The 21,029-nt window shown below is 65.0% G+C and overlaps 1 protein-coding gene across 15 annotated transcripts in view; it reads right to left on the bottom strand.

Moving 5' to 3' along the window:
• CAMK2G (calcium/calmodulin dependent protein kinase II gamma) overlaps positions 1-21,029 on the bottom strand; it is an 84,334-nt gene that overhangs the window by 25,488 nt on the left and 37,817 nt on the right. For 9 of the 15 annotated variants that reach the window (XM_075934608.1, XM_075934609.1, XM_075934610.1 and 6 more), the window contains 10 exons: positions 17,416-17,481; positions 15,533-15,605; positions 14,899-15,001; positions 14,203-14,286; positions 13,651-13,745; positions 11,248-11,370; positions 9,754-9,837; positions 9,322-9,364; positions 7,377-7,417; positions 192-224 (listed from right to left, as the gene is read on the bottom strand). In XM_075934608.1, coding sequence (XP_075790723.1) covers positions 192-224; positions 7,377-7,417; positions 9,322-9,364; positions 9,754-9,837; positions 11,248-11,370; positions 13,651-13,745; positions 14,203-14,286; positions 14,899-15,001; positions 15,533-15,605; positions 17,416-17,481 — 745 coding nt within the window. The remainder of the gene's footprint in view (positions 1-191; positions 225-7,376; positions 7,418-9,321; positions 9,365-9,753; positions 9,838-11,247; positions 11,371-13,650; positions 13,746-14,202; positions 14,287-14,898; positions 15,002-15,532; positions 15,606-17,415; positions 17,482-21,029) is intronic. The other 6 variants (XM_075934611.1, XM_075934614.1, XM_075934616.1 and 3 more) reach the window with 1 other exon arrangement.

Genomic DNA, 21,029 nt, shown 5'->3' with positions numbered 1-21,029 from the left:
GTGCTGGTGGCCGGCCAGCTCCTGACCAGCCCCGCGGCCCTCTCTGTCAGGACACGGATCGTGCACGTGGCAGATGGCTCCCTCCGGCCCCCGCACAGACATGCTATGGAGGGTGATGCGCACAAGCGGAGCGTGCATGGCATGAGAATGGTGGATGCACGGATCACAGGCAGCTTACGGGAGGTGCTCACCATCAAGTGCACACTGGAGCTGGACTTCCTTTTCTGGGCACACCATTGAGAGAGGGAAAAAGAAGGAAGAGAGGCGATGAGAAGAAAAGCACAGAAACGACTCACGCTAGCGCCACGACGCTCCCCGGGGCAGGAAGGAGAAGCAGAAGAAGGCAGACTCCCCACGGTGCACAGTGCAAGCATTAGCACAGAGCGCCTCGCCACACGCGGGGGGAGGGGCCGGCGAAGCCCGCCCCACGTGCAGGGAGGGGGGAGGCGCCCGTGCGCACAGAGCCAGAGGCGGGGGCCTGCAAGGGACCTGCCCAGCAGAGGACCCCACACATGCAGGCAAGGGAGGGGGCCACGTTCTCAGGGCGGGCAGGAAAAGGAAGGCCACGTGGAAAGGCTTGGAGAGAAAGGGGCACCCCGGGTGCAGAGACCAGGGAAGGGTTCCTCATGCACACAGATGGGGAGGTGACGGGCACCCCCACGGGGCAAGGGAGCTGATGCAACCCCCAGGCAGAGATGGGGGTAGGGGAACCCACATTCAGGGTCTGTCCATGCCACTCACGGTTAACGTGGCTCAGCTAACCCGTGTTAAAACAGCACTGACCACGGGGCAGCTCACTGTTACTTCAGCACAGCAGCTTCAGCTCAGGCTATGGGGGAGCTGGGGCAACCCCCCCACGCTGTCATTGGAGCGCGCCCCCGGGGTCAGCCAACCCCCCCCCCCGGTCATTGGAGCGCGCCCCCGGGGTCAGCCAACCCCCCCGGTCATTGGAGCGCGCCCCCGGGGTCAGCCAACCTCCCCCCCCCCGTCATTGGAGCGCGCCCCCAGGATCAGCCAACCTCCCCCCCCGTCATTGGAGCGCGCCCCCGGGGTCAGCCAACTCCCCCCCCCGGTCATTGGAGCACGCCCCCGGGGTCACCCAACCCCCCCCCCCGGTCATTGGAGCACGCCTCTGGGGTCACCCAACCCCCCCCCCCGGTCATTGGAGCACGCCCCCGGGGTCACCCAACCCCCCCCCCCGGTCATTGGAGCACGCCCCCGGGGTCACCCAACCCCCCCCGGTCATTGGAGCGCGCCCCCGGGGTCACCCAACCCCCCCCGTCATTGGAGCACGCCCCCGGGGTCACCCAACCCCCCCCATCATTGGAGCGCGCCCCTGGGGTCAGCCAACCCCCCCCATCATTGGAGCACGCCCCCGGGATCAGCCAACCTCCCCCCCCCCCCCCCCCGTCATTGGAGCACGACCCCGGGGTCAGCCAACCCCCCCCCCATCATTGGAGCACGACCCCGGGGTCAGCCAACCTCCCCCCCCCCCCGTCATTGGAGCACGACCCCGGGGTCAGCCAACCTCCCCCCCCCCCGTCATTGGAGCACGACCCCGGGATCAGCCAACCTCCCCCCCCCCCCCGTCATTGGAGCACGACCCCGGGGTCAGCCAACCTCCCCCCCCCCGTCATTGGAGCACGCCCCCGGGATCAGCCAACCTCCCCCCCCCGTCATTGGAGCACGCCCCCGGGGTCAGCCAACCCCCCCATCATTGGAGCACGCCCCTGGGGTCAGCCAACCCCCCCATCATTGGAGCGCGCCCCCGGGGTCAGCCAACTCGTTCAGTAGCCAGCCCTTCTGCAGGGCAGCGCTCCCCAACCTTGGTCCTCAAACCCTCTCTCCTCCCCCCACACGCCTGTGGATTGAGCACCCCCCCCTCATCAGCACTGTCTCCCAGCACACTGGGACATGGCCTCCCTGGCCACGCCCTGCCCCACCCCCCTGGGCACAGCCCCACTCCTGAGTCCAGCCCAGCATCCGCTCCCTGCCTCAGTGCCCGGCCACCTCGCGGCACGCCCCAGAACGCACCGTCCGCAGCGGAGGAAACGGGGCAGACAAGGAGCCTGCCCCCAGCACCTCCCCTGGACCCCTGCACCCCGCTTCGCTAGCGCATGCGTCCCGAATCTGGGCCCGAATCCAACCCCAACCCACCGCCCCACCAGTGGTCTCGCCCAGCCATGGAGGAAGCTGGAGACAGTCTCTGAGAGAAACAGACGCTCCCCCCGCACAGGGCCAGCCCGGCGTGGGGGCAGGGAGTGCGACACGAGAATTTCCTGCCTCGCTGAGTCTGTTCCTGAGAGCTCGGGCCTCTTGAGGAGCTGCGGAGCTGCACCATGCCCTGCCAGAGCCAGCAGGCCCACATCCGGCCTGCGCCCAGGGCATGTGAGCATCTGCGCCAGCTCCAGGGCCACCCAGCGGCTGTGATGAATGGTCTCGAGGACAGAGCATTCAGAGAGCCGTTTCTGGGACGGTCCTTTGGCTAAACCAGCCTCGCCCGGAAAGCCAGCCCCAATGACTTGGGCATCGTCAGGGAGCGTCACTACCAGAAGCAAGGACGCGGCCAGCCAGCGGAGAACGCGCCTGCTCCTGCCCGCAGAGGCCAGCCCGTGTGCGTTCGGCCACAGCCCCACCAGGCCTGATGGAACCGTGACCCTGCACACCGGCCGTGGGCCCACCCCTCACACACTAGGCCTCGCCCTCTCCCACAAGTCTCCGGAAGCCTGTGGCAGTCCGACCTGTGCCCAGAAGCATCTCGGTGGGGGGAGAGCTCATTCTGAGCTTCGACACCTTTCTAAGAAGAACAAAAGGGAAGCGGGGGGGGGGGGGGGAGGCAGAGGGGACGAGACACACAGATCTTCAGGGCAGTTTTCAATTCCCACTCATACAGCAGCACCAAGAACGCTGGCCTAACGGACCAAATAACCAGCGAAGACCCTGTCTGGCAGGTCACAGTATAAAGGCAGGGCCTGACCAAGGAACCCCCCCCCCTTCGCCCCAGGAATTACTCGGGGAGGAGGGAATCTCTGCCTCTAGCAAACCGTAACCCGCTAAGCACACTGCAGCTCCAATGCAAACAACAGTAACCAACTGGGAAAGTGACGGGCCCTGCCTGGCCCCTGGAAGCCGTGTGGCCGTGCAGCTGGTCTCTGAGCTGTGCTCCCAAGTTCCACTCTCCCGTGGCAGGGAGCTCAGCTGACCGGCGGGGAGGGCAGCGTCTCAAGGAGCACACAGGGCAGTTCCCTGAGCAGGGAGCTAGGCGGGGGGAGTGAGGGAGGGTGTGAGTGGGCAGAGGAGAGGGGAGGGGAGAGGAGTTGGGAGAGTCCCGTCTGTGCCAGGAAAGGGGCAGGAACTCGGCACTGTCACACCTCCTGGGAAGGGGAGCTAAGGGGCTGGCTGCGTGGGGGGAGGGGTGCCAGGGCACTTGCTAGATTACATTTCAGACAAAGTTTACACAGATGTTAGTGGCTCAACAGGAGGGTTGGGAGGATCAAACTCTGCTCGTCATCGCTTTTGAAATCCCGTGGTATTAATACATGGGTCACTGCATTGTACTGAGGCCAGCTCTTTGCTATGCGGTAGCGTGCTGGCTCGTGAGTCAGACGGAGCAAGTACTAGGTGTGACGCTAGCTGTTATGTAGGATGAAACCGGATCAGCATCTGTCTACAAACCCTGAAGCCATGTGTTACTGTATTTGTTCTGGGGCGTCCACATCTCTCTCTCTCTCTCTCAATATCTCTATATAAAATGTGTGTGGTTTTTTGTTTGTATTGGTGGTGCACATCCACACACTACCTCAATCATAGGGTTGCGCATAAGAAATGTCGACCCGCCCAAGGAAATGTTAGAGGGAACACTGATCCCCACCCCGCAGAACAGGGGGAACACAGCAGACAAGCGATACGAAGAGGGTGAACAGATTTTATCACCCGCAGCCCTAAGGAAGCTAATCCAACCCTAAGGTGGTTCCACAAGACAGACCTCGGCGCCGCTACGGTTCAGCTGTGTTCAAGAACGTACCAAAGAAGCATCCATGTTAAAGCACACTTGAGACCACGTGGGCATCTGCTAATATAGTCTGTTGGGAGAAAAATGCAGCTGCCATGCCAGCCACCAGACTGCCGAGTGCGATACAGCACGTGCGTCAGGGCTGGAATGGTATCCAAACCAAGCCACCCTTCTCCACTCACGTGCCCGCCCAGGAGGCTCTGGCACACCAGCAGGAACGGTACGGCGGTTACCCCTGCAGAGAGGATAAACCACCTGCAGCACCTGCAGCCCACATCCACACTCGGTGTAAATAGCCCCATCCTCTCGTCTCAAGGTGTTGATGAGAACCACCTGCCAATGGCAATGAGCCAAGTGACCAGCGGAGCAGCACCTGTATTTTAACAGCCAATAAAAAGCAGGGAGAAATGCTTCGCTCGACAGCCAGCCAAAGGCGTTTTCTCCTCTGTAATGGCAAGTACCAGAGGGGTAGCCGTGTCAGTCTGAATCTGCAAAAGCGGCATCTGACCAAGTGGGTCTTTGCCCACGAAAGCTCATGCTCCAACACTGTGGTCAGTCTATAAGGTGCCACAGGACTCCTCACCTCTTCTCTTTAATGGCAGCCAAAACCAAGCGTGTTTACAGATGCTGGAAATACGCCTGAGCCCACGGTGACGGTAAGAAACGTCTCGTATTTATGGCTTTTCCTGTCCCTGTGATTGTTCGGATGAGGCAACACTGTCCGACGAGACTGCCACCATGTAACCCAGTCAGGATCCGGGCCCCTGTGCATGAGACAGTCCTTGTCCAAAAGGCCTTAACACAGCGATGGGCAGCATCAGCTAGCGAGCGGCCACATTCATTATCCGCTGAAGATGAGTGGCCGGTCCTGCGGCACCTTGGAGACTAACAAATCCATCTGCAGTATCATGAGCTTTCGCGGGCAAGACTCACTTCCCCAGAGGAGCTGGAGCGGAGCAGGCAATTACAGTGATTAGATGCTTGGCTACATGGACGCTCTCCTCGTGTGCTGCCCTGGCTCTGCCCAAACAGCCAGCACAACAGGCCGCCCAAGGACTGTAAGATCCGCTAAGGGACGAAGGCAGCATAGACCGATCACGGTTACTACCACCGAGGGTACTAGGACGTGCCTGCCGGGGATGATGGTTGTCTGGCAGGACTTTCCATTCCCTGCTCGGCTGGCCCAGGATATTCACTCAGAGATACCTCTTCATACCCTCGTGCAGACAAGGGACGTACTGCCCCAACATGGCTCCTTGTCCCCCAGCTCCTTGGATGTCTTGCTTGGATTCATGGCACCGCCATCCCGGCCTTCTCTTCTAGGAGGGGCCAGTGTGTTCCTGTCACCCTGCGGAATTTTGTTTTACCATCCTTGATATCGGGATGTTCTGGTACCACCCCTCTGGAAGTGTGGGTGTGGCCGCTCTGTGCCTAGCACATCTTAGGAATGTGTGTTTCTGCACCAGCAGCCAATCGGAGCCTGATGTTTGCTAACTTCGCTTGGCTTGCTCACTACATTAGCTCAGACTTCATGCAAGACCAGTGACAAGGGCTTCTCTCAGGCTGTCTTCCTACGACACCCTCCTCTCGCGCATGCCAGCTTCTGGAATTCGAGGCGAAGGCCCCCCACAGCAGGGGGCTGCACCCTGGGTAATTAACAGCCACTGATGCACCTGTCCTCCAGGAACTTCTCTAGCCCAGTTTAGTTTTGACCTCCACAGCGTCCGGACGGTGAGTCCGCAAGCTGGCCGTGTGCCGAGAGGCAGTGCCTCAGGCTGTTTGCTACCTAGTCGTGCCATGGGACAGGCGCGGACTGCTGCGTTGAGTAAATCACACTGCCTTTGTCACGCCCCGCCAGAGAGCCCCGCGCACATCCCCTCGTTCCGTCTCCAGGCAGAAAAGCCCCGGTCTTTTTCATCGCGCCTCCCCTCGTCATCGGTATGCCGCTCTCGTACCGTGCCCTGGTCTAGCAGAGCTGCTTTGCCACGGGGTGCTCAGAACGGTGGGGGCGTACCACGGATTTCTAGAGAGGCAGTACGATATGTTCCATGCTACTGTCGGTCCCTTTTGCAATGAGTCCCAACAGTCTCCTAGCAGCTGTCCAGAGAACTCTCCGCAGGGCTCTTCCGTGAGTGACCACAGCTACTCTGGAGCCCGTTGTAGATGTGCAGTTGGGATTCTGTGTTCCAACGTGTGCTACTTTGCACTTGTCATCTGCCGCCTAGCTGCTCAGGCACCCCGCTCTGAGACCCCTGCACCCCTCACTTGCAGCTTGGGGCTTCGCCGTCGGGAGTCATTCTGCACAGTTTGCAAACCGCGTCCCCACAAGGTTTACCCTCTTCCAGATTACACAGGAATGAGCCGAACAGCCCCGGACCCAGCACAGGCCCTGGGGACACCACTAGTTACCCCGCTGCATTCTGAAAAGTGACCCTTAGTCCTGCCCCGTCGCTCCCAGGGAAACTGGGGCTTCACCTGGAAGCACGAAGCAGGCGTGTCTGGAGGAATGAAGGAAGTGCTGGGGCGTGTGCCGACAGGCACGGAATCCCCCAGTCCCTGGGTTTTCTGCCCATCCCTGCTCTGGCCCGGTGTAAGCCACCCCCGGCACGGCCCCTTTCGGACCTGCAGCACCGAAGGCTGCTCACTGGAGCCCACAGGGCTCGGGGGTTTATTCAGCAGCAGGCCTGTCCCCCGTGCCACCACAGGCGCACACAGGCGGTGGCTTGAGGCCTGTCCTCTGCAGCACACACACGGCGTCAGTCGCCCCTCAGTGTGTGTGTAAGGACGGGCGGGACCAGCCAGCACCCCACCAGCCAGACAACACACACCACCGGGCTCCGGCACCGCAGGGCTCCCAGCTGAACGGTCATCCCCGTGGCACGGCACTGGCCCAGGACAAGCACTGGTCAGAGTGACCCCGAGGCCTCACGTAGCCGGTGGGACGCGGGCGGCACCAGGAGACCTGTCCTTCAGCAGGGCGCAGTGCCCCGGGCCCGGGGGCTGGAGAACGCAGCGGCTCCTTCCATGCTCACCTGCCCCGACCCCGAGGGGGGTCCCCCTCCCCACAGGCCCTGTCGGGGAGCTCAGGGCGAGACGGGGAGACAGCCACAGGTCTGTCGGCCTTTGCCATCCCCTGACAACAGCTCTGCAAAAAAGCAACATCTCCTCTCTGGAGCCAGCCCGGGTCAGACCCGGGGCTCTGCCTCAGGCAACAGCCAGCAGCAAAGCTTGGCAGGAGGAAACCCTCGGACACACCGGCCCAGCAGCTCCCTAGCCACCCATTCCTCAGAGGCCAGGCCTAGGAGCCGGCTGCTGGCTGGGAAACGGACGGGCAAGCAGGGGAGGCAGAAGAGCTGGGACCCACCTTCACTCCGTCTGACTTCTTGTTCAAGAGGCTTTTGGCAGCTGCAGAGAAAAGAGGACAAGCCGGTGAGGAAACCCTCTCTCCCTGCCCTCCAGACGGCCTGGGATTCTGGGCACAACCCCTGCGACTTTCTCTTGGTAACAGGGAAAGCAGCAGAGATCAGAGCGGGTCCGGGTCCGGGTCCGGGTCCGGGTCCGGGTCCATCAAACTGTTGTGCCGCTGCCCATCACAAACCCAGCGCAGGAGGGGAAGGCAGCCCACCCTGCCCGTTCAACAGCGTCACGCCAGCAACGCCCCCAGCGGATTCTACTTCAGAGCCTCTCTCCCAGCCCCCGCCTCCTCCCACAGTCACAGCCTTTGCAGAGAGCAGCTGGAGGCACCTGCCGGCCTCTCGTGGCTGGACAGAGACCTGCCACCAAGGACAGCCATCGCCGTGAGGAGCGGACAACGCAGAGAAATCCTGACCCCTCCCAGGGGCAAATTAGCCAGAGGCATGTCTGGGATAAAGGCAAGGACTAAAACCGAGAGGGGAGGGGAATGCATTTCCTCACTCACTCACGCATGCACGCACAGTGCACGCACACACAGCGCCTGTGCACGCACACACACAGCGCATGCGCACAGACACACACAGCGCCTGTGCACGCACACACACAGCGCCTGTGCACGCACACACACAGCGCCTGTGCACGCACACACACAGCGCATGCGCACGCACACACACAGCGCATGCGCACAGACACACACAGCGCCTGTGCGCACAGACACACACAGCGCGCGCACACACACGCACAGCGCCTGTGCACGCACACACAGTATGCATGCACGCACACACAGCGCCTGTGCACGCACACACAGTATGCATGCACGCACACACAGCGCCTGTGCACGCACACACACAACGCATGCGCACAGACACACAGCGCCTGTGCACGCACACACAGTATGCATGCACGCACACACAGCGCCTGTGCACGCACACACACAACGCATGCGCACAGACACACACAGCACGCATGCACACACACACAGCGCCTGTGCACGCACACACACAGCGCATGCGCACAGACACACACAGCGCCTGTGCGCACGGACACACACAGCGCCTGTGCGCACGGACACACACAGCGCCTGTGCGCACGGACACACACAGCGCCTGTGCGCACGGACACACACAGCGCCTGTGCGCACAGACACACACAGCGCCTGTGTGCACAGACACACACAGCGCCTGTGTGCACAGACACACAGCGCGCGCACACACACGCACAGCGCCTGTGTGCACAGACACACAGCGCGCGCACACACACGCACAGCGCCTGTGAACGCACACAGAGCGCACGCACACAGACACACACAGTGCCTGTGCACGCACACAGACACACACAGTGCCTGTGCACGCACACACATGGCACACGCACACAGACACACACGGCGCGCGCGCACACATACGGCGCGCGCACACACACGCACAGCGTCTGTGCGAGATGGCTAGCATGGGCACCCTGCCCCATTCCAGCGCACGTCTCCCGCACAGGCAAGGCCTGGAGGAGTCTGCGTAGGGATGGAGAATTCCCATGCAGTGACCCCTCCACTGAAGAAGCGATAAACCCATCGACTGCTCAGCAAGCAGCCAGGCCATGGGCGTCACGGATGGAAACACGGCTCCCACACCCTAATGGCCACTCCCCGGGCACCGTCCAGCGGTGCGGCCAGCCCCTCCCCGGCCGAGGGGACCGCTGGGGCCAGTCTAGCCGGCCGACGGGGCGGAGCCTGTGGCAGAACCGACTGGATTCCCCACTGTCCCGGGTGCCGTCTCCTCCCCGGCTCGCCACGGCCAGGGCCCAGCGGAGGGATTTCGGAGCTGAGCAGGACAAGGCCCCTTCACTTCTCCGACTCGGCAGTGTGTGTGTGTGTGGGGGGGGGGGGGGGGGGAAGAACTTACCGGAAAAGTTCCGGGAGACCAGCATCGTCGTGAGGATGGCGCCCTGCGGGAGGAGAGAGAAGGGATGAGCAGCGCTGCCCACCTCCGACGGGCCACCCCAGACACAGGCGGCCTGGCTCCGCCCCAGCCGTTTGTCCAACCGTCACTATGGGCCAGGAGCCCGAGAGCAGGGCCGGCGACGGCTCTCAGGCACGGAGCGCTCCCGGGGGCAGGCCAGACCAGGCGGGTGCAGAAACCTGCCAGCCCCCAAAGACTCTTCCAGAGCACCTCGGCTCAGACAAACAGCAACGAGCTATCTCCAGGCTCACCTCTGGCAAGGCAGGCATGCGCCCAGGGCACAGAGGGAGAAACTGAGGCAGAGAGGGGAAGGGACTTGGGGCAGAGCTCGGAAGAGACCCCAGCCCCCTTCCCACGTAGCAGACGCCTGCTCACCTTCAACTTCCTCCGGGCGTTGAACTTCCTCAGGCACTCCACGGTCTCCTGCCTGTGCATCATGGAGGCCACGGTGGATCGTTGCTGGAGGACAGGAGCAAGGGGGGATGTTAAATCACTGTGAGCCGCCCAGCAGATGAGTTCCCCCTCCAGCTGCCGCCACGCACACACCGAGCAGCTCAGCCCTGGGGCCCTGCGCCCAACAGAAACCACCGGCCCGGCGGCGTGGCCGCCACAGCCACGAGAGCTGCCACGGGCCCTGTCTGAGAAAGTCACTGCCGAGCACCCGGCCCCACCACTCAGAGCCCAAGAACCAAGCCAGCCCGCAGCAGCGCACACCAGCACTTCCCGGGCACGGGGGCCTTGCCACTAAATCTCAGAAGGCAAATCCAGCCAGCAAAGGCCACTGCCTGGCAACCCCATGGCCCGTGGACCGGCTGCTCTGCGAACCGGGGAGCACCAAGCCAGCCTCTGCAGCCCGGCCTCGGAAGCGGAAGGCGGTCTCCGGAGCCACACGGCTCTACCGCATCAGCCGCCAGCCGGAGCGTCTTGTGCAGCCAGCAGGCGCCCCGGCCACACGAGGAGCACGGCCCAGGGGCCAGAGAGGCGGGAACGTTCAGAAATTAGCCGCCAGGCGCCCTAAAGCGGGGGCAGAGCCGGAGCAGAGGTGAACGAGCACGGCTCCGGGGCACGGCCACTTCCAGCGCATACCGCGTGCACCACGCCCGCCAGCTTGCATCGCTAGGCAGAGCTCTCGGGGCGGGGACTCGTCAAGAGCAGCTGCAAGGGGCGACACGCGCAGCGCCCCAGCACGCGGAGGCACCTGTCTAGTGCGCTCGCTCCGTCATGCAAGGAGGCGGCAGCTCTCCCGGTTACGCTGCAGCTCCTCTGGCCAGCCATGTAGCAAGCGAGCAGACCTCCCTGCGCCTCCCGGGGAGAGGGCTGGCCACAGCCGCCAGCACCACGCTCTGGCCAGCTGCGCAGCAAGCGAGCAGACCTCCCTGCGCCTCCCGGGGAGAGGGCTGGCCACAGCCGCCAGCACCACGCTCTGGCCAGCCGCGCAGCAAGCGAGCAGACCTCCCTGCGCCTCCCGGGGAGAGGGCTGGCCACAGCCGCCAGCACCACGCTCTGGCCAGCCGCGCAGCAAGCGAGCAGACCTCCCTGCGCCTCCCGGGGAGAGGGCTGGCCACAGCCGCCAGCACCACGCTCTGGCCAGCCGCGCAGCAAGCGAGCAGACCTCCCTGCGCCTCCCGGGGAGAGGGCTGGCCACAGCTGCCAGCACCACGCTCTGGCCAGCGGCGCCCTTATGGAGATTCGCCAACAGCCGGGGACAGGCTGTTCACGCGGGCGCCTCCCTGGATGCCATTCAAAGCCCTGTACCCTGGGGGCTGCATTCCTTCTCTGAGCGGCAGTTACATGCAGCTAGGAGCCTGCAATTCGACGCACGACGCACGACGCCCCGGCCCTGCCCCCACAGGGCCTCCCGACACTTACGCAGACCCACGGGTGCTTGAGGGCTTGGTCGGCCGTGATGCGCTTTGCCGGGTTTATCGTCAGCATCTGATTGATCAAGTTCTTGGCTTCGGGCGTCACCGTGTCCCACTCGGGCGACGGGAACTAGGAGCGAGAGGGGAGAGGAAACGCTGATCACACTCTCGGGCGTAGCCCCTCCGGGCCCAGTGCCAGTCTGCGTAGGACACCACGGTGGGCCCTGCCACGGAGCGTGAGGATCGGCTGCAGGAGGTGCACGCTCACAGAGCCTTCCCGGGGTCAGCCAGGCCCCTGGGCTGCGCTCGACCCTGCCCTGCAATTCCAAGCTCAGCAGCTTCCCCCCGAGCATCCGGTGCCGACACATGAAAACAGAGGCCCCCGTCCCCGCCCCTCCCCCCGAGCAGCCGCCATCACGCCTGCAAGATCCGAACGCCTTGCCGGGCCTGGGAGAGAGGCCACGGGCGGGCGACCCGGCGAGGAAGGGCAGAGGTCTGCTACCGCCGCGCCAGGGGCCGTTCGGCACTGCAGTGCGCCGCAGGGCAGAGCCCCAGGCCCGCTGAGGGGTGGCCGATGAAAACCCCTGGTGCCCGCCGGCCCAGCAGCGCCAAGGCGCGACCCCGGATCAGGTGCCTAAGAGCCGCTGCTTGGCCCAGGCGGCGGGGGCAGCTGCTCCAGCCAGAGGGCTGGGTATGGAGCCCAGATCAGGCGGGACTGCAGGGGCTTGGCCCACGCTGCCAGCCAGGTAGCCACAGCTGCTGGGCTCATCTGAAAGCGCCAGCCTGAGCCGGGAGCCACCCCCTGGGGTGCAGGGCTCTGCCAGCGCGCAGGTGTTGGGTCCACGCAGCTCCAGGCTCACGCCCTGCCTCTGCTGCGAGCATCCCCTCCGCCTGTGACGTAGTGGGGGTACCTTGCTGGTGGCTGTGCTGGGCAGGGGGCTGTGGGTGACCTCCGCTGGCTGCTGGCTGCAGCACGGCCCAGCAGGGCAGGGATGAGTCATTATGCAAGGGGGCTCCAAACCTGTCTGACCAGTTATCTCCCAGGGAGCGGAACAATGGGAAGAAGGGGAGTGGAGCCCTGGATGGGGGCAGGGTGGGAAGTGAGTTAGTTTCTGGCTGGGAGCATGGAGGAGACAGCCTAGGGAAAGGGGCTGGGATTTAGGGGCCCAGGCTCCCCCATCTCAAGGGGGGCTGAGGCATCCTAGGCCTGCCCTGGAACCAGATTGCATCTGTGCTGTGCTGCATCGTGGAGAAGCAATAAACTCCCTCTGTTCTACTGGCTGGTGGAGTCTGTTCGTGCCATTACAGGGGTGCAGGAGACGGGAAAACCCCAACGCGCCGTCACACTGCCTAGGAGCCGAAAAGGGGGAGCCCGCCCTGCCCCGCTCAGCCCAGCGCTCCGCACCAGGGAGCGCCACGGGCACCGGCCTGGGTCACGGAGCCCAGGGCTGAGGCCAGTCGGACCCCGGCTCCCGGTCCAGTGGCCACTCCCCATTCTCTCAGGGGGCCGAAGGGAGCAGCGCACAGCTCCCGCGCCAGGGCGGGTGGGCTGCAGGGCGCTCGCTAGCCCTGCTCCCACGGAGCCGCGCCCTGCCACAGCCAGCACGCGACAGACCAAACCCGGCAAGCCAGCGGGAGGTAGGGGCCTTGGGCGCTTAGCTCCTCGCTCTGCCAGAGCCAGGCTCCAGCCGTAGGCGTGCTGAAAATCCCGCCGCACTCCCGCTTCACACATCTGACACGGACCGTCTGCTGCACCAAAGCGCAGCGAGCAAAGCCACAGAGGCCCGACCTCGGCAGGGAGCAGACGAGGCTCCGAATTCCAGAGGAAACGTCCCACCCTTGGGTCTATCTCCTGCTGCTCCGAGCAGGCCCGTGGCTGCCCACAGCTTCCCTGCCACGCGTGAGCCAGCCTCCGTTCTCCCACTCCAGCAGGCTGCCCTCGCTCGGGCGATGGATTCCCAGGGTGCCAGCTGTTGCTCTGCCCCTGGCCGTGCTGGTCAGACACCACAGGGCCCCCTGCCTCCACCTGCCTGCCATGGTCCCAGGAGCACAGCCCGGCTGTGCATCCAGCTAGAACCCCGGTTCCCTGTCACCTCCCTGCCCCCGAACCGGGGCTGCCAGGCAGTTCAGCAGTCGCTCCGCGGCGGCAGGGTCTCCAGAGCGCCCTTCGCCACGTGGGCGGGGTGACACCCTGCCGGTTCCCCTCGGAGCCCTCAGCGTCCGTGTCTCTGCCAGCACCTCCAGCGCGGAGCAGACGAGTTTGGGCCGCTCCTGACCCAACCCTGTGCCTGCCGCCACCCCCTGGCTGCCCCACACCACGCCGGCCGCAGAGAAACCAGAGGGGCACCCAGGCGGCACAGTGCCTCCGCAGCGGGCCCACTCCACACCGGTACTCGGGGAGAGTCCTTACGTCGTAGGCTCCGGCTTTGATCTGCTGATAGAGCTTGTGCTGGTCTTCATCCCAAAAGGGGGGGTAGCCCACGAGCAGGATGTACAGAATCACTCCTGCAAGGGAAAGGGGGGTTGGGGTCCGGTTCCCCGCTCTGAGCACTCCCACCCTCCGTTGGGCGCCCCGGCTGCCCTCTCAACACTCCCTCCGTGGCGCCCGTGCTGAGCCTGCCCATCTGCCCTCAGCTCCCGGGCACCCCAAGAGCAGCTCTGCTCCCCAGCCGTCAAGCGCCCGCCCCCTTCACGGGTCACAGTTCCAGCTGCTGCCCAGGACGGGAGGTTCTGCAGAGCTCCCGGTAGGGAAGAGCCTGGCCCCGAGCACTAGTCTGCAGCTAGAGCGCGTTGGCTGGGTCCCTGATCCTGGCACGCGGGGCCGCCGGCTGGCCCCCGGGCACAGCGCCAGGAGCAAGCGGGTCGCAATCCGCACTCCGACACCAGCTCTGTCTGCAACCCCCCGGTAACAACCCCCGGGCGGCACAGAGTGGCTGCCGAGCGGCAGGCAAAGGGGTCTTACCGCACGCCCAGATGTCCACGGGTTTTCCATACGGGTCTTTCCTCAGGACCTCGGGGGAGAGGTATCCTGGAGTCCCAGCAAACCCTGTCAGGAGAGGAGCGACACGGGGCGGGCAAGGCCCAGCTAGACGGGGCTGCCAGACCGTACCCTTGCGCCTCCCCGCGTCACCGCTCCAGGCCAGCGGCACAGGGAGGCGAGGGCAGAGACGGGCTGACAGCCCGGCCCAAGGAGCAGTGACTGGGGCCCCCCCGTCTCGGGCACAGCCAAAGGGGGTGAACGGGCTGCAGCTGCCCCCACAGCGCTTCTGGGGCCCTGCGCACGGGGCCTCTCGGGGCCGCGTTCCGCCGGGACAGGGCGAGTTCGCAGCGCTGCTGGGCCCACAGGGGCGTCCAGCTCCAAACCCCTCTGAGGCGCCGCCCCCGCAGGCCCCAGCACGCCTGGCCCGCAAGGAAGGGTTGAACCGGGGCCTGGGCACTGCAGCCAGACCAGCCTCTGCCCAACGCGGCAGTGCACGCAGGCGGGGAAACGGGGGCAGGCAGCCTGAGGGCTCACGCCCGCGCCCATTTTCCCCAGCTACTCACAGAAGGGAGGGGAACTCTCCCCACGCCCCCGCCCCAGGGCGCTGGGCACGGAGGCGGGAACAGCTCAGGCCCTCGGCTGGCGGGGCACGGAGAAAGGGGAGGGCTCAGATCTTACCGAACCAGGCCTGCTGCTCGCCCTGCACTTCTATAGCCAGCCCGAAGTCAGCCAGCTTGACGGCCGCGCTCTTGCACTTACTCGCCAGCAGCAAGTTCTCCGGCTGGGCGAGGAGAAATCCGCATCAGCCCCTTTGCTCGTGGGAGAGCGGGGCCTCGCTCGGACACAGACCCACTCCTGTGCGCTCTCGGGCAAGCGCTCGGCCCCGCGCAGGCAGCAGGTGGCGCTGCCGCCCGGTCCCTCCAGGCCGGGATGCAGTGGCCACAGCCGTCCCCGCGCTCTCGGACGCCCCCCGGCCCAAGGCAGCGTGCTCGTGGGGAAGGCTCGGCCTGGCCCGGCAGTGCCTCTCCTCAGTGCTGCCGAGAACGCGCCGTATTCGGGTCGGGGCTCTCCCAGCGCTTCGGAAAGGCTCCCCCATCGTCCCCTGCAGAGTGGCGTGCCCGTGGCGTGTCTCTGGCAGTGCAAGTGCGACACAGACAGACCCTCCCGTGCAGAACACGCAAGGGCCCAGCTCTGCATCTGCCTCCACCGGGAAGTGCCCTTGGCTCTGGTGAATCCTAGTGAATCGCAGCATGAGCCCCTCTGGACGCTGCCCCTCCCCTCAGAACCCCCCCAAGCTACGGCTCCACGTTACCTTCAGGTCCCGGTGCACGATGTCGTGCTGGTGAATGTGGTTCACGCTCTCCAGGATCTGGTGAATACAGTGGCTGCAAGAGGAGCAGAGACGGGGTCACTCGCGGCTCACCACCCCCCCGGCCAGGCCCAGCAAGCGCCTGCCCCAAACAGCTCTGCCAACCCCGCCGGGCCACCGCTGGAACACAGCTGCCTAGCAGGGGCTCCCGAGACAGCCCGGCTGTGGGCCGAGATGGCAGGACCCCCTGCCCACCCAGCACCGCCTCCCCCCCAGCCCCTGCCCGCGGGCCCGGCCTGGTTCCAGCAGCCAGGACACGCGCCCACACAGGCAGGAGCAGCAGCTCAGCCCAGACACTCAGCTAGGCCCAGCCCAGGCCTGCACGAAGCCCGCCTGCTCCGTCGCACTCGGCACGAGCAATCTGCATGCCTGCCTGCTCGCACGGCTTTCAGAGCGGCATGTCGGGCACAATGCGCACCCGCCAGACACTTTAACTTCACGCTCGTGGAGGGAGTTAAAGCAGCTGGAACCAGGACGTGCCGCGCACCCCCCGCTTGCAGAAAACCAGCGCCACCCCGGCTTGTCAGGGCCACGGTGACGCCGCGGGAGGCGAGGCAGCCGGACAGGAGAGGCAGCAGCAGTTGGGGGGGGTCTACCGAGAGAGGGAGCCTCTCTGATGCAGAAAGGAGCAGGGACTAGCGGCTGTGGGAAGGAGGGGCGGCCCGTCTCCCTGGACACGCCATGCCGGAGCAGGCAGCTCGCGGGGAACACGCAGCCGGTTTTCCACGTCTCCGGGCCAGTCTCCTCTCTGGACCTCACAGCTTAGAAAGGGGGGACGTTTTCCTGGGAGCGCTACCCCCCAGCCCCTCCCGCTGGAATTGGCAGCACAAGCTCCAGGGTCAGATTCTGCGAATATCTCCCCGCTCCCGAAACCAAACAGAACTGTATAATTAGAACAGAGCCCAGCGGAGCGAGAGGCTTTCTGGCCAAACATGGCAAAAGTGCCGAGCGAGGGGTTGGCACGAACCCCACTCTCCCAGCCCGCCCTGGAATCCAGCGCGGCTTGGCAGGTGGCTCCGCGGGAGAGCTCTGCCCAGCGGGAGTCGGAGGGGCAGAGCCCCCGGGGCACCAGGGGCCTCGCCTGCTCGGGACGGGAAACGTCACCCCAACGTGCAGACTGCACCGACTATTCGATTAGTCGACAAGGGCGCCAGGGCCCCCGTGTCCCCGCCGGGCTGCCTCTCTCTCAGACTAGTCGCCCACATCCCTACGCCCTGGCAGACACGCCGCGCCCCGTTCCCTCCTCTCCCCAGGGCCACGCCCCCCGGGGTCCTGGCTCCTATCACCCCCAAGAGCCCGCCCCCCAGGCTTCCTTTGCCTGCAGCGCACAGGGGAGGGGGATGCCCAGAGCTGCACCTCTCAAGCCAGGAGCAGCCGGAGGCTGTAACAGCCCCCCCACCACGCTGGCACGGCCGGCAAGGGACGGGCTCTGTGCTTGTCTGCCTGCAGCCCCAGGCACGCCCCTCGCACCCGACGCACGAACCCCCGCACGCCTGCTGGGCCCAAGGCTGCCCCGCGTGCGCCCAGCAAGGGACACTGCAAACCCACAACGCAGGGTGGCTGGAGCCGCCAGGAGCGGGCCCGCTGCAGGCTCGTTTAGGGACGCCAGCCCCTCGGCCAGGACTTGCCCTGGGCCCCGTGCTGACCCGTCCTCCCCTGCGACGTAACCCGGTTCTGCCCCTCGTGCTGCACCCCGCACACACGACGCTCCCGCTCGGCACCAGGCCCGCCCGCCCCCCAAGCCAGCCACACCGAGACCCTGCCGGGACGGGCTTTCCCTCGGGGGAGCGCTGCCGTCACGCGGAGAGCTGAGCCCAGCGCCTTACCTGGCATCCGCCTCGCTGTAGTACTCTCTGGCCACGATGTCCTCGAAGAGCTCCCCGCCAGTCACCCTGGGCACAGACCACGGCCGTTGGGGAACGCCCACGTGCAGCGAGAGGCGACAAGCCGCCCCCCGCCCTGCGCGCGCCTCCCAGCCTCTGGGCCCAGGGCGCCCCCAGGACACCAGGCCCGGACCTCAAGAGCAGCCAGGGACCGTTACGCGAAGAGCGGGGCCTCCTGGCACTCACACCCACTGTGGGCTGGGACTGCTTCCCCCGCACGCACACCGGGGCACCCGCATCTTCCCTGCAGAGCTGCAGCCACTGCCCCCAACCCCCCACGCACCCTCTGCCCCGGCCTACAGCCTGTACCCGCCATGGAAAAGACCCCGTTCTCCCTATGGCTGCCCCAAACACACCAGCACCCTCTGCCCCTGCCTACAGCCTGTACCCGCCATGGAAAAGACCCCGTTCTCCCTATGGCTGCCCCAAACACACCAGCACCCTCTGCCCCGGCCTACAGCCTGTACCCGCCATGGAAAAGATCCCGTTCTCCCTACGGCTGCCCCAAACACACCAGCACCCTCTGCCCCGGCCTACAGCCTGTACCCGCCATGGAAAAGACCCCCTTCTCCCTACGGCTGCCCCAAACACACCAGCACCCTCTGCCCCGGCCTACAGCCTGTACCCGCCATGGAAAAGACCCCGTTCTCCCTACGGCTGCCCCAAACACACCAGCACCCTCTGCCCCGGCCTACAGCCTGTACCCGCTATGGAAAAGACCCCGTTCTCCCTACGGCTGCCCCGAACACACCACGCACCCTCTGCCCCGGCCTACAGCCTGTACCCGTCATGGAAAAGACCCCGTTCTCCCTACGGCTGCCCCAAACACACCAGCACCCTCTGCCCCGGCCTACAGCCTGTACCCGCTATGGAAAAGACCCCGTTCTCCCTACGGCTGCCCCAAACACACCAGCACCCTCTGCCCCGGCCTACAGCCTGTACCCGCTATGGAAAAGACCCCGTTCTCCCTACGGCTGCCCCAAACACACCAGCACCCTCTGCCCCAGCCTACAGCCTGTACCCGCTATGGAAAAGACCCCGTTCTCCCTACAGCTGCCCCAAACACACCAGCACCCTCTGCCCCGGCCTACAGCCTGTACCCGCTATGGAAAAGACCCCGTTCTCCCTACGGCTGCCCCAAACACACCAGCACCCTCTGCCCCGGCCTACAGTTTGTACCCGCCATGGAAAAGATCCCGTTCTCCCTACGGCTGCCCCAAACACACCAGCACCCTCTGCCCCGGCCTACAGCCTGTACCCGCCATGGAAAAGATCCCGTTCTCCCTACGGCTGCCCCAAACACACCAGCACCCTCTGCCCCAGCCTACAGCCTGTACCCGCCATGGAAAAGATCCCGTTCTCCCTACGGCTGCCCCAAACACACCAGCACCCTCTGCCCCGGCCTACAGCCTGTACCCGCCATGGAAAAGACCCCGTTCTCCCTACAGATGCCCCAAACACACCAGCACCCTCTGCCCCGGCCTACAGCCTGTACCCGCCATGGAAAAGACCCCGTTCTCCCTACGGCTGCCCCAAACACACCAGCACCCTCTGCCCCGGCCTACAGCCTGTACCCGCTATGGAAAAGACCCCGTTCTCCCTACGGCTGCCCCAAACACACCAGCACCCTCTGCCCCGGCCTACAGTTTGTACCCGCCATGGAAAAGATCCCGTTCTCCCTACGGCTGCCCCAAACACACCAGCACCCTCTGCCCCGGCCTACAGCCTGTACCCGCCATGGAAAAGATCCCGTTCTCCCTACGGCTGCCCCAAACACACCAGCACCCTCTGCCCCGGCCTACAGCCTGTACCCGCCATGGAAAAGATCCCGTTCTCCCTACGGCTGCCCCAAACACACCAGCACCCTCTGCCCCGGCCTACAGCCTGTACCCGCCATGGAAAAGACCCCGTTCTCCCTACGGCTGCCCCAAACACACCAGCACCCTCTGCCCCGGCCTACAGCCTGTACCCGCCATGGAAAAGATCCCGTTCTCCCTACGGCTGCCCCAAACACACCAGCACCCTCTGCCCCGGCCTACAGCCTGTACCCGTCATGGAAAAGATCCCGTTCTCCCTACGGCTGCCCCAAACACACCAGCACCCTCTGCCCCGGCCTACAGCCTGTACCCGCCATGGAAAAGACCCCGTTCTCCCTACGGCTGCCCCAAACACACCAGCACCCTCTGCCCCGGCCTACAGCCTGTACCCGCCATGGAAAAGACCCCGTTCTCCCTACGGCTGCCCCAAACACACCAGCACCCTCTGCCCCGGCCTACAGCCTGTACCCGCCATGGAAAAGACCCCGTTCTCCCTACGGCTGCCCCAAACACACCAGCACACTCTGCCCCGGCCTACAGCCTGTACCCGTCATGGAAAAGACCCCGTTCTCCCTACGGCTGCCCCAAACACACCAGCACCCTCTGCCCCGGCCTACAGCCTGTACCCGCCATGGAAAAGACCCCGTTCTCCCTACGGCTGCCCCAAACACACCAGCACCCTCTGCCCCGGCCTACAGCCTGTACCCGCCATGGAAAAGACCCCGTTCTCCCTACAGATGCCCCAAACACACCAGCACACTCTGCCCCGGCCTACAGCCTGTACCCGCCATGGAAAAGACCCCGTTCTCCCTACGGCTTCCCCGAACACACCAGCACCCTCTGCCCCGGCCTACAGCCTGTACCCGCTATGGAAAAGACCCCGTTCTCCCTACGGCTGCCCCGAACACACCACGCACCCTCTGCCCCGGCCTACAGCCTGTACCCGTCATGGAAAAGACCCCGTTCTCCCTACGGCTGCCCCAAACACACCAGCACCCTCTGCCCCGGCCTACAGCCTGTACCCGCTATGGAAAAGACCCCGTTCTCCCTACAGCTGCCCCAAACACACCAGCACCCTCTGCCCCGGCCTACAGCCTGTACCCGCTATGGAAAAGACCCCGTTCTCCCTACAGCTGCCCCAAACACACCAGCACCCTCTGCCCCGGCCTACAGCCTGTACCCGCTATGGAAAAGACCCCGTTCTCCCTACGGCTGCCCCAAACACACCAGCACCCTCTGCCCCGGCCTACAGTTTGTACCCGCCATGGAAAAGACCCCGTTCTCCCTACGGCTGCCCCAAACACACCAGCACCCTCTGCCCCGGCCTACAGCCTGTACCCGCTATGGAAAAGACCCCGTTCTCCCTACGGCTGCCCCAAACACACCAGCACCCTCTGCCCCGGCCTACAGCCTGTACCCGCCATGGAAAAGATCCCGTTCTCCCTACGGCTGCCCCAAACACACCAGCACCCTCTGCCCCGGCCTACAGCCTGTACCCGCCATGGAAAAGACCCCGTTCTCCCTACGGCTGCCCCAAACACACCAGCACCCTCTGCCCCGGCCTACAGCCTGTACCCGCTATGGAAAAGACCCCGTTCTCCCTACGGCTGCCCCAAACACACCAGCACCCTCTGCCCCGGCCTACAGTTTGTACCCGCCATGGAAAAGATCCCGTTCTCCCTACGGCTGCCCCAAACACACCAGCACCCTCTGCCCCGGCCTACAGCCTGTACCCGCCAT

This window comes from Pelodiscus sinensis, chromosome 8 (genome assembly GCF_049634645.1).
Source record: "Pelodiscus sinensis isolate JC-2024 chromosome 8, ASM4963464v1, whole genome shotgun sequence".
Taxonomy (NCBI): Eukaryota; Metazoa; Chordata; order Testudines; family Trionychidae; genus Pelodiscus; species Pelodiscus sinensis.
The sequence above is the reverse complement of the archived record's forward strand: the minus strand, read 5'-3'. Positions and strand labels throughout refer to the sequence as shown.